This window comes from Carlito syrichta, unplaced genomic scaffold (genome assembly GCF_000164805.1).
Source record: "Carlito syrichta isolate Samal-C Ts95f unplaced genomic scaffold, Tarsius_syrichta-2.0.1 Scaffold302410, whole genome shotgun sequence".
Lineage (NCBI taxonomy): Eukaryota > Metazoa > Chordata > Mammalia > Primates > Tarsiidae > Carlito > Carlito syrichta.
The window spans coordinates 732,492-751,626 of NW_007246506.1; the positions used below are offsets into that span (position 1 = coordinate 732,492).

The window sequence follows — 19,135 nt, forward strand, 5'->3', positions numbered from 1 at the left end:
AAAAAGGTTTGGAAGAAGGGCAAATTCTCATCCTCTCTATCCCAGAGCCTGACCGACCACTCTTCTTCTCCTGCCCTTGGATGCCAAAATTCCATGTTCTCCAGCCTTTAGACTCCAGGACTCACACCAGTGGTCCCTAGGTTCTCGGGCTCTTTGTCTTAGACTGAGAGTTACACCATCAACTTCCTTGGTTCTGAGGCCTTCAGACTTGGACTGAGCCATGCTACCAGTTTCTCTGGCTGAAGAGTTTGCAGATGACCTATCATGGGCCTTCTCAGGTTCCATAATCAAATAAGCCAATTCCCCTAGTAAATCTGTAAATTCCTTCGCGCGCGCGCATGTGTGTATGTGTGTGTGTGTGTGTGTGTGTGTGTGTATGTATGTGTGTGTGTGTGTGTGTGTCCTATCAGTTCTGTTTCTCTGGAGAACTCTGACTAAAACACCCTACACTCCCTTCCAGGGCCCCACTCCCTTCATGGACATACAGGGATTATCAAGAGTCTCTACTCATTATCCGCTCTTCCTTACAAACTCCCATTCATTCATCTGCCCATTCCAATCAGATCTGCCCACCACTCCATCAAAACTACCCTTGTGAAGTCCCCAAAGTCACACATTTCAAGCCCAATGAAAAGCGCTCTGCCCTTGCCTTACCCATCATCTCAGGGAGCATTTGGCACCCTGAGAGCACTCCTTCCTCCAGAAACATTTTCTTTACTCATTTCCTATACAATATTCCTTTGGTTTACCTCCTGCCAACTGTGTATCAGTTTCCTTTGCTGGCTGTCTCTGCCAACCTCTAAATGTTAGAGATCCTCAGGGTTAGCTCCTGGACCTCTTACCCTTCTATACTGTCTTAGATGATCTCATCCACTCCATGATTTAAATTGCATATATGTACTGATGTCTCGCATATTTATATCTCTTGCTTAAACCTCTTCTCCAAAAAACAAACCCTTATATTCAGATGCCCAACTCTATATCCCAACTTGCGTTTCAAACTTGAATCCAAAATATACCCTCCTCAAAAAGCTACCTACAGTCCTCAGGTCGCCTGCCAGTAAGGGGCTCTAATGTCCCCCTAGTTAGGAACACCTTACACCACAGTCAATAAGGACCTACATCTCTTTCTCTCTCCCAACTTAGCTTCACCCTGATCTTATCTCAGTTCCAAGCCAGCTTCTCCCCACACCATCTCAAGACCTCTGTACTTGTCCTCTGTTTATATAGTACTTCAACTCACCCCAAATGTCACCTCTACATAGCCTTGCCCATTCAGTCTAAAATAAACGTCAAGTTATTCTCTATCACAACTTACTTTTTGTTTCCTCTACAGCATTATTACAATTAACTATTTTATTCATGCATTGCTTCCCCCTTTTCTTACTAAATGGATCTCTATACTGAGAACAAGCACTATTTTACTCATCAGTATAACCTAGTGCCAGCCTATGTAGCACAATGCCTGGCACACAGTAGGTTCTCAAATATTTATTGAGAGAAAAAAAGAAAAACGATGTGTAACACTTTTTTCCAAAACAAGTATCAAGTGCTACTTTTTGGCATATAAACCTACACCAAAAATAATACAAATAAAAAACCAAAAATTAGCAGGTTTTTAAGAAAAAATTTTTTTTAAAACTCTTCATTGTAGCTAAAAAAGGGAAGAAAAGAATGGGAGACAAAGTCCTAATTAATAGGGTGGTTTTCATGGACTATTTGGGAAATGATATAGAATGGGGTCCATGTTTGGCCATAGGGTAACAACCAATACCTTGTGAATAGAGTAGAGTATGTGGCTCTCTTGCTAGGGCAAAGAATATGTATTCTGTACAATCCAACCATTAAGTTTTCAACTTTCACTACCATCAGTAACCATGGCTCCTCACTTGATGAGGGAAGCAAAAGGAGTTTGGAAAAAGAAGCCCAAGACGCTTCTGGACTATTTCCTACCATGGTCATGATACAAGTTCTGTACTCAACCAATCAAGTTTCTAGTTATGAAAACTTCATTATACCCACCAGTGATAGCATTCAAAAAGAAACCAAACTTTAACCCAATGTGCAAGTACGTGTCCAAAACTTCTGAGGTATACCACTTTTCATTCGTGTCTTTTTCCTTCAAAACTAATTCCATTAGATTCAGCATATCACATGATCGCATTAAGATCTTTCTGAACTCTGATCCTGTCACTGAATGTGCCCATCAAGTAACAGCAAACAATCACTTTTACTTTTAATGACTTCTTTCAGGTAGTCATTAAAAAGTAAAGGTAAACATTAGCTTAAGGCTCTAGTTCAGACTATCTGGTTTCCAATACTAGCTCTGGCACTTACTAATTGTGTGATCTTGGGGGAGCAAATTAACACTTCTGAGCCTCAGTTTCCTTATGAGCAAAATGCAGGTACTAACACTCACTGCTTGGAGTGACTGTGAAAAAATTTACCATGGGACCTGACAACAAGAAAGCACTGAAGAAGGCATTATTACAGTTCCTGCTACATAATAAAAGTATGGCTGTCTAAAAATTTGTGCCTAAGTTTCCTCATCTGTAAAATGGGAATAATTAATAACAGCTAATTCACAGGGTTGTTATGAATTAGCAAATCAATTTAAATAGTGTCTGATAAGTAAGCAGAATAATGTTTAGCACTGCCCTAATCCCTGAAATCTGTTTGCTTACATGGCAAAAAGAACTTCACGGAGGTGATTAAGGAGTTGGGAATAGGGAGATTAACTTAGAATATCTGAGTAGGCCTAATGCAATCATAAGAGAGAAAGACTAGAGCAGGGGTCCTCAAACTTTTAAAACAGGGGGCCAGTTCACTGTCCCTCAGACCGTTGGAGGGGTGGACTATAGTTTAAAAAATCATGTGCATTAGCACTGAGCACTGACTATTTTTGTTATCACTGTGACACAACCCCCCCTAGAAACCACCCCCAACCACCTAACCAACTTCAGAAAAAAAAAGACTCTCCAAACTTAAAAAAAAAAAAATGGATCTCCTAACTTCAAAAATAAGGCGCTCCTTATCTGCAAAAAAAAAAATAGACCTCCTAACTTCAGGAAAAAAAGGCCCTCCTTAACTGCAAAAAAAACAAAAAGGCCCTACTAACTGCAAAATTAAAAAAAAAAATAGACCTCCCAACTTCAAAAAAAAAAAATCCTAACTTGTTCTTACCTCGGTCCTCAGGCAGCAGCAGGCTCTGCACAGGCAAGCTCGCGACTCGTCCATCACACCCGAGACTGAGAGGAGGAGTCGAGAGACAGAGAGGAGGGGAGTGGCAGAGTGCGATGCACATTCCACACATGCGCACTGCAGGCCCCAACCAGTCAGTCGCTGCTAGGCAGGACAGGCAGCGGCAAAAACACTCGGTGGGCCGGATAAATGTCCTCGGCGGGCCGCATGTGGCCCGCGGGCCGCAGTTTGAGAACCCCTGGACTAGAGAGTCAGGCCAGAGGAGATGTGAGGACACAGAAGAGAGTGATGCTATTGCTGGAAGGAGGCCTTCAGCCAAGGAATGCACTCAGCCTCCAGAAGTTGGAAAAGGCAAGGAACAGATTCTCTCCTAGAGCCTCCAGAAGGAATGCAGTTCTGCAGACATCTTGATTTTAGTCCAGTGGGACCTGTTTCAGACTCCTGACCAACAGAACTGCAAGATAACACATTTTTCTTGTTTTAAGCCACTAAGTTTATGGTGATTTGTCACAGCAGCAATAGGAAACTAACACACCTGGTGAAGAGTTGGCCCTATATAAAGTTTAGAAAGTGTCCCCATCTACTTTAGTCCTTTTAAGAGAAAGTCTGTGTAAATCGTCATAAGAGCTGGAGAGCTATGAGCCTTATGGAGCTGTGAGCCCAAGCTAAGGAGCAATGGAGCGTGAGACCATGTAACCTCATAAGTTGTGTCCCAGGGGCATAAAATATGAGCTAGAAAAAGGCAGAGTCAGCCTTTATGGTTAAAAATAATTTTCAGGGAAAAAGATATCAACATCTTCACCTTGGACAGAGTTTTAGAGTCAATGAATAAAAAGTGTTGTAAGGCCATTCTGGAACTATGATGGGGCAAGTGGATTAAGAGCCTGCAGTGTGCCAGGGAAAAGCCTTAGAGGCTTGGACCAGGCAGTGGAAGTGAAAGAATATGAAAGCATTTGACAGGACAGATGGACTAGGAATGGGAGGGCAGGAAAGGAAGAAAAATGGCCTGTGAGTTTTTGCTGGAGCAACTGAGAAGATGATGGGTGGCATTTTAAAGAAACAGGGAATGCTGAGAGAGGAGCAGATGGAGGGGCAAATACTATATTCTGAAACTATCGGATATTTGAATGATGGTGTCAGTGGACATGTAAGAACTTGCCAACCTGGAATGCAGGAGAGAAGTCAGAGCTGAATATAACAGATTGAGTGGTCAGGATAAATACGAATTTCAAGCAGTGGGAACAAATGGGATTACCTGGAGAGAGAGCACAGATCCACCTTTTATATTTTTAAATGGCTCACCAGGCAATTCTCACACATCCCCAGTTAAGAACCGCCGCATTAAAACTAAATATAGGCACTGCAGTTTGGTAAAAGAGAGTCTGTATTTCCAGCAGGGGTGTCATCGTTATTGCAGCAGTCCCTGGTCAGTCAGCCACTATTCAACCTCTACAGAAAAATCCTGCTATTTAGTCAGATCTCAGGCACTTAACGGGAAGCGTTTGATAAAATGACAACCAATCCCTCAAGTTCCCTCTCCACCCTTTAAGATGTGCAGAGACAAGGCCAAAAAGAATGTGACCTGGGCTGTGGCCACAGTTCTGTATGTGTCTCCACTTCTCCATCCACAAGCCAGTTACAAATGGCCTTCTAATGGCATTTTCCAGAACCACAGCATAACATGCCTAAATTTCTTCCAAGATACTGTCTTTTTGCAGCTGCTTGTCTATTCAAAGAAATAATGCCCTCGCCACACGAGCATCAAGAATACTAAGTTACAGAACACCTTACAAAATCATTGGCACAACACAGTGTTTGCCTTGGTGAATCATTATTCTTAAACCTCACACCTGACAAAGTAACAGGCTGTTCAGAAACAGGTATACAACAAGAGTGCCAAATGACTGTGAGGGGAAGAGCTGGAACTCCAAGTGCACCATTTCTTGCCCCGGCAGGGCACTCAAGGGACTCGTGACTACAGCAAGGCAATCACTCAGCAGTTGCCAGAATCACTATAGAGCATCCCATGCCTGGCCTGGAATAATTGCCCCCCATCCTCTCACCACCCACCTCCATAAATGAGGTCAGACCTCCAGTTGCTGGCGCTTTCTACAGGTTTCAGGAGACAGCACCAGTTCCACCCTATGAGCTTACAGATGTATGTGTAGATTAGAACCGTATGGCCCCACCTGCAGCATCCCAATATGGCTGCATAGAATCTACCTCCTGTGGAGGCAACATTTTAGACACCAAACTATTATAGAAAGTGAGATCGTGCAAAACAGATAACCTTTTAAAAATGATTGCAACAAGGCTTATAAGTAGGGCAAAATGTTTGAATTATAAAATTTTAATAAAATGCAGTTTTATTACTTACAAATCCATTTAATAACCACAATTAAGTGGTGCTAAGCAAATTAACTGTTGACTTACAGAACTTTCTTTAATGCAGCACCTCCCAACCTATTCTATGAAACACGACTATTTTTTTGCAGAAATTTTTTTAAACCACACTGATTTTTCTTCTAAAACTTATTTTTAATATATTTATATTCTTACGCTTAGTACTGTGATATAATCTGTCAACAGTGTATCCCACACAAGAATTTGCATGAAAGTTCATGTGATGCACCTTCAGGCTGCAACAATTTCTAGGTAACCAAGGTCAACTTGCCAGATGTCATCTAGGCAATGATTGCCAGTCTATGTAGGTCATTCATCTTATATTTTTTGACATATGCCTTTGTACAAAGGGTTATTAGACACCATCCATTTATTCTACCTAGACTCATTCCCCATGGATTAATGGCATATATCGTATCTTTGGATATGCTGACAAAAGCGCTGTCAACATATTATAATTTTACACAAGTAATTCTGAAGAACAATTTTAAAGCAAAAAGAGAGTAATTGTCAGTAATAGAAAAAGCCAATCAACCTAAACAGTTAGCCTATTTTTTAAAAAAAATACAATTGACATATCTGAGATAGTTTTTCATACAGAAATTGTTTTGAAAAGCTTCTGAAGGCAGGATTGTATTAAGTAGATAATCAGCCCCCTTTCAACCTTATCTACACTAATCATTTCCTGAATAAGTCTCTTCTATTTCTTATTGACAGGAGAAGGCATTTAGGACGCCCCACCTAAATGATTATAAATTCTAAATTTCCTAATTACTTTTTACAAGCACCACAGATTCTAAAGTATTACAAAATCTTTCCTACTGCCTCTCTTTATAAAAATTCATCTGCTGGGCTCGGTGGCTCAGCCTGTAATCCCGTGCCTTTGGGAGGCTGAGGTGAGTGGATTGCCTGAGCCTGCGGGTTCGAGACCCGCCTGGGCAACTTGGCGAGACCTCATCTCTACAATAAACCAAAATTAGCCGGGCATGGTAGCGCATGCCTGTAGTTCCAGCTACTTGGAAGGCTGAGGCGGAAGGATCGTCGGAGCTCAGCAGGTCGAGGCTGCGGTGGCCGGAAGCGGCCACTGCACTCCAGTCTGGGCAACAGAGCAAGACTCCAACTCAAAAAAAAAAAAAAAAAAAATGCATCTGAACCAACTGGTCTACAAGATGAAGGTGGGCCACAGTAAATACCGCAGAAGCAACAAATGCAATAGTATGGCACAACATAATCTACAACAATGCAGTAATAGCAAACTTCTAAATATCATACCATTAGCTATCAAAGATGAGTTAAGGATACACATTTATTGAGTTCTTCTCAAATTTTTTTAAAACTAAAAACAACAAGAGCTCCCTGAATTGTACCCCGCATCTTTAAAGTAAAAAATTAAAATAAAATAAACAAAAAGGGGGTTGGACCTTTCCCCTGAAAGTCACAAGAAATACCCTGTATCTCAAGTGTTGCCATTTGGTCCTACAAATTTTCAAGAAGCAGCCCTGAGGCAGACAGTTTTTACTTCTTCAGTTTGTGGGGTCAGTCACCAATCAACAAGGAGGGGCTCTTCTTCACTATAAACAAGAGGCAGTTTGGAGGATATTCTCAGAAATCTGTCTGACCTTCAAGACAACCTTTAGCTATAAATCACCTTTAGCTATAAAGCCCCCTATATATTTGGGGTGCTGCCTTTTGATCCTTAATAAATCTCTCTCTCCTTCTCTTTCCAACACTTGTTTCTCCATCGCCCCTCCAAGTCTCTCTCTCACACACACACACACACACACACACACACACACACACACACAAACACTAACTTATTTTCTGTGTTACAACCTAGAAAAAATGATTTAGCCCCTTGACCTATGCCACAGATGAGAAGGGTCTTTTTAAGTCTACTACTGAAATGCTTCTTTGAAATCCTTCCTTCTGATAATCTTATCTTTTCTTAGGTAAGCTGATCCATGCGTTGGTTCCTGACAATTTGAATACAAGCTGGTTTATTTCATTAACATCTGCTACACAATAATCTTAATACAAGAAGTGCAGCTTTTGGCTATAAGAAATGTACTTGGCTCTGCTCTCCTCTCACTAAGCACAGCCCCCGAGTGAGCTCATTCATTCTCAGCTATGCTGATGACTACCAAATCTGCATCTCCCTTCCCTGATCTCTCACTCTGGCATTCTGAGACCACTTGGCTATTTCCAATATCGTCCACCTCATCATAACTGAAACTAAACTTGGCTTCCCAAATCAGCCTGTCTTTCAAATTATCCCTTTCTGCAAAATAGTACAACCAGTCTCCAACACCCCAAAGGAAAAAAGTGGGAGAAAAATTTTAGACTCAAGCCACCCATCATTATCCTTTGTCACACCTGCTAGAAAGCCCCCGTTCTTCTCTTTACAAAATGTCTCCACATTTTTCTTCCTCCTGACTCTAGCCAATTCAATACTGGTACAGGGATTTACTGCCTTATGTCTGTATTACCTCAAACAGATTCTCAGCTGCCTTCCCGCTTCTGAGTCTTCCTACACACTGCTACCAGAATAATCTCGATTGAATATTCTCTTAACTCTCTTCTAGGTCTAAAATTTTCTACAAAATTAATTCTCTAACTGCTTTTCTCAAGCAGCCTTCTTGTATACTCAATAACTTGGAGTGGTTCACTATCTCTAACTCATTATTCTTCAGATTGATTTTCAGGGTGAGTCACAGTCTGATCCCAAACTACCTATGGTGTTTTTCCAACTACTCTTTACAAACACCAAAGACAGATTCTAAATCAAGCCAGTACCCTTCATGACTCCAAGCCTGTGGAAACATTGTATTCATCTACACCAGCAATGTTCTTTCCTTCCTTCAAAGTACCATCCTATAGGAAAAACGAAGCTGCTTTTCCGGCTCCTTTGGTCAACTTAAGCTAGGCCGTCACCAGAACTTAATTCTGTTTCTGGTTTCCCTCTAAGTCCTTTGCCTTTATATAAAGAATATAAAACAAGATCATGGACTCTTATTTATTCTTAGCTCCTACATCCCTAGAACCTAGAACAGTGCCTAGAATATAACAAGTACTCTAGAAATCTCTGTCCATTGGTAATAACTAGCATTTATTGAGCACTTACTACGTGCCAGGCACCATTCAAACTCTTCAAACTCTTCAAATTACCTTTTTCTTTGAGATAGGGTTTTACTCTGTCACCCAGGCTGGGGTGCAGGTCCATGATCTCAGCTCACTGCAGCCTCGACTACCTGGACTCAAGTGATCCCTCTGCCTCAATCTCCCAAGTAGCTAAAACTACAGTCACATGACACCATTCACAGTTAATTTTTTGATTTCTTTGTAGAGGTGTGAGATCTCAAACTGGTCTCAAACTCCTGGGCTCAAGTAATCTTCCCATCTTGCCTCCCAAAGTGCTAAGATTACAGGTGTGAATAATTAAATAGCACTTAACTGTCTTAAATTGTTTCACAAATGGCAGTTGTGTTCTTCCAGATAACTGAGAAGCTCTTTCAAAGCAAGTAACATAGTCTATCATAATTTCTATACCACCGAACACATAGTAAGTTCTCAAATAGATGCTAGGTATGGGCAACAGTAAGCAGAAAGGCCAGTAAATTAGAAGTCAGGATGCATGCCCCAGGTATGCTGTGACTGGGCAAATTGCTGAGGTCTAGTTTATGTGGCTCAGTGCCCTTATGCGAAAAATCAAAAACTAAAAATTACCTGACCCGGAAGGACCCTTCCTACTTTAAAATTCTATGTCTGACTTTTTCATATGTATTACTTTTCTGGGATGCTAGTGCCTGTTAAAGAATGACTACTTCACTGGATTCTAAAAATGCCAATTCAGGATTTTTTTTATGTAGAAAATGATTCTGAGAATGATTCACATTCTCAGACTCCATTCTTTAATGCTCTACAGGTAAAATGTTACCACCAAGGCCTGGACCCATAAATTTCACATTCCTCCCTACCTGTGGTATAAAGCAACAGAAGGAAACTGCTGCAAGAATATATTCAGCTCCAAGGCCCTCACGCTGAAAAAAAAAAAAGGCTGCCCATCAGAAAGTAAACAAAACACGGTTGTCAGCCCTGGATGAAGCATGGCACTTTAAAAACACTAATTGTGAGCAGCAGCAGCAGCAACAACAACAACCAAATGGCAAGACTTCATACTTTCAATCCTGAGAAGGCACAAGGAACCAAAATATTGATGCATGCTGAGTAGTAAAACGATTTCTAAAGTAATGAGATTCAATAGACAGGATTCAATAACTTCTATTTCCTCTGACAGAAAAAGGGAAAGGAATTAGAAATAGACAGGAAAAACATAAAGCTATACAAGGAAGTCAGGATCCAGATGTGAAGGAAACTGAAATAAAGCATGATTCTTATCAGCTGGAATATAACAGACTCCACTTACTGATGGTAAGACTAACAGACTCCATTTACTGATGGTAAGAATATTTCCTTCAAGTGGCACAGGGGTAATGATCAAGACCATCCCTCTTTCTCTATGAGGCCAAACTATCTCATATATAGTGAACAGTATTTATATTATCATAAAACTGAAAATGCTATTGGGATTTTTTAAACACTTTTTATTTTTTAATTAACAAAAACTATATATTTATCACAGACAACATGTTTTGAAAAATGCATACACTGTGGAATGGCTAAATCAAGCTAATTAATAAAGCGCATTACATCACATACTTATTTTTTGAGGTAAGAATACTTAAAATCTACTCTCTTGGCATTTCAAGAATACAGTGCATTGTTATTAACTACAAGTCACCACGTCATACAATAGATCTCTTGAACTTCTCCTACCTAACTAAAATTCTGTATCCTTGTTTATTGGTTCTCAATTTTTGTAACCAACCTATAGTCAGAGCATGTAAAAACAGAATGAAATGCAGATGACATAAGACTCGTGGATGTAAAAGAGCTGATGCTGAGGGAGGGTGAGAAGAGAGGGAGGAGAAATGAGTGGAAGAACACTAAGAAATGCCAACTTCCTTGACGGATGTAGTAGGGAGTCAGACATTAGGTTTAAAGCTGATGGATCAAGAAAAAAAATGCAATTACATCATCAAAACAGGTCAAAGTATATCCGGAGAATTAAACACAACATTAACTTTTTCAAAATTAGAAAGAGGAAGTATTGACTTAAATTCGGCATCTTTTATAAAGGAAAATCACAGCTCAAAATTGAAAAAATTCAAAAAAAGAGAAATAAGCATATATTTGGGATTAAAGAAGGCACCAGTCATGGAACAGACAGAAGTGGGATCCAGAGAAGAGTGGACTAGGGCTGGGGACTCCATTTTCAGTGCCTACTTTTCTATGCTGCTTGAATTATTTCCCTGTGCATTTATGCTTTTATAAATCTTACACATGTAAAAGAAAAAATCATTGGCAAAGTCCCCAGTTCTCTATACTCCTCATTGAGGACAATGAGATTCACTGGCAAGAGCACAGGATAGGGTAGAATTTTAGGTCTTCTCTGCTATTGGAAAAAGCAATTAATTTATCTGAACCTCTAACTACCTGTAAAGGAAGTCAGTGGGAAATCCATTTACAGGTGAAAAATGCACAAACACATATACTTAAAAGTGGGAAAAAAATACTTAAAATATTCCACTTAACACTAACCTTAATACTAGTCAATGAGATGTGCTACGCCAATTTTGCTCGGACTAAGTGTACTACAATTTAAAGATGATTGTAAAATCTTAGGACACAAATGGGATAGTGGCCTGTACCACAGGGAAGAAAGTGACACATTATCTTTAAGAGTGAGGAAAATGATGAAAATTGGAAAGAATTAATTACTCTTTGATAAGCAGAATGGCAGTCCAGTACCCCTGCCCACAACCTAGTAGTTCTCTGACTTCAAGCTAAGCAACCCTAAGGATCCCAGCGTTCTGTCCTACCTTTATGGTTTATGAAGAAGATATCTGCCTGGGCTCTCCCTCCATATTACTGACTCAGAGCAGTCAGATTGGGCTCAGAATTCAGCCCATTCATAAATAACAACAAATCCAAAAAGTTATAGTCAGAATTTCTAATCTTGAAGTTATCGAGCAATTTTGCATAGTTCACGGCCCAGAACCCTCACTCCCAGAGTGGTCCCATTCATGAGAAATCTTCAGGTGACAGAAAGAAAGCAATTTAAACTCATCAAACATGTCCACATTCTAGCATGGAAGTTCCTCAAGGATTCCCAGAAATCTATGAAACACGTAGATACACAAGTTTGAAAAATACACTCTGAGAACATAAAGTTGGACCAATGATTATTTAATAACCAGTTTGCAAGAATTTTGTTTGTTTTTACTTAACATACCTCTGCTTTAACAAACCTAACCATACTATTGCCTCCAACGTTAATGATAGAGAAATATAGTTAATGTAGTTTAAACCAGGATTAGCAAACTTTCTGAAAAGAGTAAATATTTTAGGTTTTGTGGGCCAGATGGGTTTTGTCCCAAATATTCAACTCTGCCACTTTGCATGAGTGGCTAGAGATGATCTGTACATGAATAACCATGGCTATGTCATAAAACATTATTAAGCCATTTAAAAATGTTAAAAAAAAAAAAATTCCTAGTTTGTAGCCCTACAAAGACAAGTAGCAAGTGGATTTGGCTCATAGTTGGCTGACGTAGAGTTCAAGAACAGAGGCTTTGGAAGACAAAGACGAGGAAAGATATTACTAAGAACTTCATTCTTTTCCTGCCCCCACTTCCATCCACTTTTGTCTTTTTGAAGGATGACATGAAATGAACCAGAGAAAAGTCTCTATCCACTTTATTTTCCAGGTTCTTTTCCTACTTTTTCTCATCTCAAGAAGGTAAACAAAATGTGGTAGTATCCAGGACCATCAGAAATAACAGAAATAAAACCAAAAAAAAAAGTAAATAGCCTGCCTGTGAAAATTTTAGACATCTTATTTTTGCATATGACTTTTGTACTACCATATTTCCAATCAATATATCATATTTGCCTAAGCTAAAAGGCAGAGGGAATAATCTGAACAGCCACCAACCTCTGATTCAGCTTACAGAAAGTAAAAGATGATCTATTTACCACAACCTGATCATAATGCTTTTATCAGAATAAGTATGTCCAATAAGTAAAGATTTAAAAAATTAAGTTCCATTTTAATAATCTTCCATTTTTTTCTTTAACTTGCATACATGAAGATAATCTATCCTCGCATTTTCTGTAACATATTGCAATTTAGAAGCCTAAATATGTAAGCGAATTTTAGGTATCCAGAGAAAGAATAGAGTTCAACAATTTAAAAAATGCTGGTTTCGTACTCAAAACCATTTTGAGTATGAAAATTCAGCCTTTTAATGATCATTCCTTCCTAAAATACAGAATGCTAACAGAGTGTGTTGGGTGTAAAGGCTTTGACTAGACTGCAGTCAAAGTAGTTTTCAACAGGGATAACTTTTCTACACAAAGGATATTCAGCAATGTCTGGAGACATTTTGGTTGATACAACTGTGAGTGCAGAGAAAGAAAGGTGCTGCTGGCATATACTGGGTAAGAGTACTACTAGCTACTGCATAACAGGGGTCCCCAACCATGGCCTGTTAGGAACGGGGTCACACAGCAGCAGGTGAGCTGAGGATGAGCTTCAACTTCAGCAGCAGTCTGCCCATTATTTCATTTCATTTACCACTTCCATTTGCACGTCTTTTTTTTATGGTGAGTTGTATAATTATTTCATTATATATTGCAATGTAATAATAATAAAAATAAAGTGTATAATCAATGCTATGTGCTTGAATCATCCCGAAACCATTCCCCCTTCTCCCACCCCTCTACCTCCCCCCAATCTGTGGAAAAATTGTCCTCCAAGAAACCAGTCCCTGATGGCCAAAACGGTTGGGGACCAAATCCTCAACCATACACAGGACAGCACCCAACACCAAAGCATTCTCTGGCACAAATTTCGTAACAAAGAGGTTGTAAAAGGAGAACAAAGAGGAAGTGAAAGGTAGAGTGCATACAGTTTTAAAATACAGGGCTTCAAGACTGATCTTTTATTTAGAAAACTGTATGTTATTTATGAGATACTATGCGCTTGTCTGCATAAAGATACAATTACCTTAAATATATGTCTCAGAAAAACCATGATATGATCTCAAGAGACAGAGTTCAACAAATCAAATTATTTACCTCCTTTCTATCACAAGGCAAATTTAGCAATACTTACTAAAGCACTAGGTGTGCGCACTCCATTTCAGCACAATTAATCCTCAAACTTGTTTGAACTTAAACATGGTTTCAACCTTAAAAATAGCAGCTTACTTGATAACTGAAACAGAAACCCATTTTAGCTAAAATGTTCTACTTCCTCTCCTGATCAACCTACTAATAAAACTATGAAAAGAAGCAAAATTCGAGTTCCTCCTCTCCTTAATTCTCCATAAAGTTTATAAAAAGCCACTACTGGGAACCTGACCCCCAAGACAGAAGGGACTGAAAATGTAGTAAGACCTTTATAATCCAGCAGCCATAAATCATCAGAGCTGTGGAACATTCTCCCAGTTTCTTAAAGATTACTCTATGGAAGTTGGGGGACAAAAAGGGAAAACTAAGACCCCTGAATGCAATAAATTAAGAAAAAAGCTGGTGGTCAGTGACAGCTATGAACCACTTCTAGTTAAATCTCAACCCTTCAGTCTTTTAAAAAAAAAAAAAAAACAAGGTCGGTTTTCACAGCTATCACAAAAAGCAACAGCTGACTCAAAAACAACAAATAAAAGTAGTCATTTTAGTCAACATTTTGCCTACAGCCCAGATAGTCCATAATGCAAATTAAGGTGAAACAGAGAAAATCCCCCTCCAATAAATAAGACTGCGACATCTCCCTGACAAAAATATTTGTTTAGGACCAAGAAAACAGTGTTCATCTGGGAACAACACACAACTCAATTATAAAGCAAAACCTTCAGACCACATGCAGTCATGAGTATCTGGCACCTGTGGTTTATAGGAAATAAGCTTGGGCCATAGTGAAACAAGTTGCTCACAAAAGAGTCCCTCGGGACTGCTAGACTCAGGAAGGGGTGGAGGAGACCTGCCTTAAAAGGATCTAACATTCTTGTACTCCCAAATGTTGGTTACCACCACTATCAATGTTCCATCACTTCCCAAAAAACACAGATCTTAAACATTATGTCTGAAGAAATAATACAAACTACCTTATACAAGCCTGAGCAAACCCTAACAATAAGTATCATTGTTTATAAGCAGAGTGCATTCTTTCTTTTTTTTGAGTTGGAGTCTCACTCTGTCACCCAGACTGGAGTGCAGTGGCCACTGGGCTCCGACGATCCTCCCGCCTCAGCCTTCCAAGTAGCTGGAACTACAGGCATGAGCTACCACGCCCAGATGATTTTTGATTTATTGTAGAAATGAGGTCTCGCCAAGTTGCCCAGGCGGGTCTCGAACCCACGGGCTCAGGCAATCCACTCACCTCAGCCTCCCAAAGCGCGGGATTACAGGCTGAGCCACCAAGCCCGGCTTGGCTTGTCATTCTTAAGATTTATGAAAGCAAGAAAAAAATTGGAGGATCGAGGTCCTAGTTTATTGACCTTTTATTAACATTTACTATGCTGGGTTCTCAAAAAGTACTAACAAGGCAAAGCATTTAAGCGCATTTGTTTATGTGTATCACAGTTTCAAATAAAAATTAAAAAACAAAAGGCATAAAAGTCCCTACCTTCCAATGACTCTCAGTCAAATAATAATTTAAAGACATTCTCACTTTCTCACTTGATAAGTGCTATCTAGGCACAAAAATAAAGTCTGAACTTCACTTTCACATTTTCCCTCAGCCTCAACTTCTGTATTAATCTCTATGGTCAGAAGCTATACTAGTTATTTAAAGATTTATCATTTATTACACAAAACCTGACTTATTAATTTAATTCTCCAGATGCAAACATGAGACATTAATGAGATACCCTGTAATACACATCATAGATAGTAAGCAACTTGTGAAATGTGCTTGTAATTTCAGGCAGACCTGAACAATGTTTCTCCTTTCTATCTGCTCAAATTCTTACAAGTTATCATAAAGCATTTTCAGGACATTAGGCCTTGAACAACGTCTCATTCGGAGTAGAATTATTATTATTATTATTTTTTGTTTGTTTTGGCTGAGATCCATTAACACTGAAATATGCACACAAGCTAAAACAGACTAGGTCACCTGTTGCCTGCTGCCCTCAAAGGAATTCCTCCCAGAGGCAAAGAAAGAAAACTCTTCAAAGACCATCTGAGAGGGAGGCAACTGCTTCAGGGTAGGAGAAACTGGAACACCCTGAACAGGTCAACTCCTGCCCCAGAGTCTGGCCAAGTGGTAGAAACAGAGTTGTGGACAGAGAGAAAAGAGCAAAGGTCCAGAAAACTAGATAAATAGATAGCTCTCAATCTAGGACAGTTTTTTAAAATATCTTGTTTATATGGACCTGATATCTCAGTGATATTCCATATCAACTGAAACAAACTAAAATGAACAATTTAGAAAAACTCAAAACTTTTCTAGATAAATCATTCTACTAGATGCCAAAAATAACACATAGTGACCAACTAGCTCTGTTCTATCAAAACTCAAGAATTCAGTATCCAAACTTGCCAAAGAAATATATGTTTGCTATGCTCCTTATGCTGTTTGGTGTTGTCGTCTAATTAAAGTTGACATGGAGTTAGAAGTAGTGAGAAAAATAAAAGGATCAATTCAACACTGGATATTGTTCTGCATAATGGTTTTCATCATAACGTTTAGCTCTGAAAAGAGCTAAAACATTCTGGGACGGTATAAATCTCAAACATTAAATGTTTCAGAAAAAGGACATTATGGCTTCAGAATAAAAGTTCCTTTAAAAAAAAGTCATAAGCTAAGGTACCAAAGAGCACAATGCTCTATAATCTACATCAGGTCCTTCCACAAGCAGTTGGCAGCCTAAATAGTAGTCATCAGTTTCCACAGAGACAAGATAGCACAGTGGCTGGTGCCTAGACTCCAAAGGCTGCCTGTTCAAATCTCAGCATTTAGCTACATGACCTTGGACACGTTATTCTCTCTGTGCTCAGTTTCCTCATCTACTGGACTGCGGTTGTGGGAATCAGGTTTATCACGTAAGACGCCGAGGCTAATGCCACACACGAGTTACACTTACAGCGGGCTTATAATGTCTGTGCACTTGGGAGTTTCAGTGGCCCTCCAGGCACTAAAAAAAAAACCTTCCTACAATGAAAATCCGGTACAGAAAATCCGAAAAAGGAAACCTTAAGTAAAAAACACTCCACCTTCCAAACTGTCTCCTCGTGCACACAGAACACTACAAACACACAGAACCTTCTCCACAAGCCACTGTCACCTTCCATTAAATGCTTTACATTTAAAAGCAGAACTTTAGCCCCTCACTGAGGACTTGGGATGGATATTAAAATATTGGGATTAACTTTGCCTAAGACTTCCCAGTAACTGAATGAGTCACTTCTTTAAACGCCAAGTAAAATGTCAAGGTTGCCCAAAAAACCCGGCCCAGATGTTTGCATAAATCATTTTCAAGTGATCATCAAACCAAAGTCAAAGGACATTATTTAAGATAACACTTAAAGTAAAATGTGTCAGCTTTAGTGATTTTTTTTCATATAATAGGAGGAAATTCTGAAAATGGGGTTACTGGAGGGGAAAAAAATAAATCACCGAATTTTAACACTCAAATTATACAACATAACTAAGCTTAGAACGCCTTTTACTCTGGCTTCAGAAAGTTTACCTTTTTTCCAACTGTTTTCTTCCACCTCATCAACAAGCACTGGACAAGCTCTAAGCTCAAAATTTAAAGATGCCTGTAATGCTTGTTTCATAATTTCTCTATCACACCACCCAGGGGAAGTAGAAGCTTTTAAAAATTTGATACATATGTCTGCAGCAAGATTTTTAATAATCTTCATAAAAGGGTCTTTTTTCACTTTCATAATAATTCAAATGCTTGTGCTTTCATTTCAGTTAAATTCACGTCATTCCCTGGAATACCAGAAGAAATGGCAAGGATACTCTTTGGTCATTTAAATTGTCACAAAATCATAACAATCCAAGTAAAGTTTGCACTTTAATTTCAATTAAATACAAGTCATTTGCTCTAGCCTATCAGACGAAAAGTCACGGGCACTCTGGTCATTTAAACTGTCACACACAAAAACAATTAAAACATCAACTTGTTCACGGTCTAGGCTTCTCTACCCCTAACCAAGCAGTAGCTGCTAGATTGGCTTGTCGGGCTTTGGGTTCTGCAGGGGCATTCGTTACAGGGCACACTTACATGATTCTCAGCGTTACTAAAATTTCCGAAATGGACAGGTCATTGGCAAGCAGCTTGAAACTGAACTCGCACACGCCGCGTGGTAGCCTTTCAAACTGAACAGATTGTGTCCGTTTTGCTTATTTTTAGGAACTTTAAATATAAGACTTGGGATGGGTCGTTTTCTCAACGCATTTGCCAATTGAACCACCGGGCGCAGGACGGAGCGCCCCACAGCTTCCGGCCGGAGTATAACACACGCTTCCCTACGCGGCTCCCCACGTCTGCCACAAACAAACCAGATGTGATTGCTGGGGAATGACGACACTGAAGTCAGCCTACAGATCCACATCAACAGGGGCTGCCACACGAAATAAACTTTTCTGGCCTCAGAGACAGTGGGGGGGGGACAGGAGGGGGGGACCCGGTGGGGTCGGCTGGATCCATTTCCGCGACTCTGTGCGCGCAGGGGTCAGGGCTGGCGCCGGCTGCTTAACCCCGTGCGAGCCGAGACCCACCCACAGCGATGCGCCGGCACCCGACTGGCCAGGGGCGCCCCACGCCGCGCCCGCTCCCTTCCGGCAGGTGCCCGAGGCCGCCCCAACAGGCCCGGGAGTGCGGGCGGGAACCTGGCCACTTCCCCGAGCGCGACTCTGCCGCCGCATGCCGCCCGGCACTTTGCTAACTCGGCGCGCCCGGGAGAGGTGGCTCCCGGGTGGCTGTCACCGCCGTCCCCCCAGCGCTCCGGAGCCCCGGCTGAAGAAAGCTCGGACCCGCCCCGGGCTCGGCATCTGCCTGCCCGGCGCGGAGCCACGGCGGGTAACTAGAGGGCCCCGCGCCCGGCCTCTCGGAGCCCCGCGCCCCGGCTCCCGGGCGCTTACCTGAGGGAAGGAGCCCTCGCGGCGCGGGCTCTGGGGGTGGTCTAAGTGACCTCGGTCCAGCATCAGGTAGAGCGAGAAAATCACCACGCAGAAGATCGCACTGCCGAACACCGTGAACTGGCGGCTCAACTTCATTTTCCTCGACAGACTAGGGGCCAGGAGGCGGTCCTCACCCGGAGGAGGCAGCAACTGTGGACGCTAGAAAGCCGCCGCCGGAGGCTCCCTTCTCCCGGGCTGCGCGCCCTCCGCCGCTCCCGGCCGCGGGCACGGGTCCTGGCCGCGCTCCGCACCTCGTCTCCGGCGCCGCCG

General features: G+C 40.9%; 1 protein-coding gene across 1 annotated transcript in view; it reads right to left on the reverse strand.

Annotated features, from left to right (window-relative positions):
• Window positions 1–19,134, reverse strand: part of MAN2A1 (mannosidase alpha class 2A member 1) — a 175,292-nt gene extending 156,158 nt beyond the window's left edge. The window contains exon 1 of the mRNA XM_008056604.2: window positions 18,827–19,134. Coding sequence (XP_008054795.1) covers window positions 18,827–18,961 — 135 coding nt within the window. The 5' untranslated portion in view covers window positions 18,962–19,134. The remainder of the gene's footprint in view (window positions 1–18,826) is intronic.
• Between the last annotated feature and the right edge of the window lies 1 nt (window position 19,135).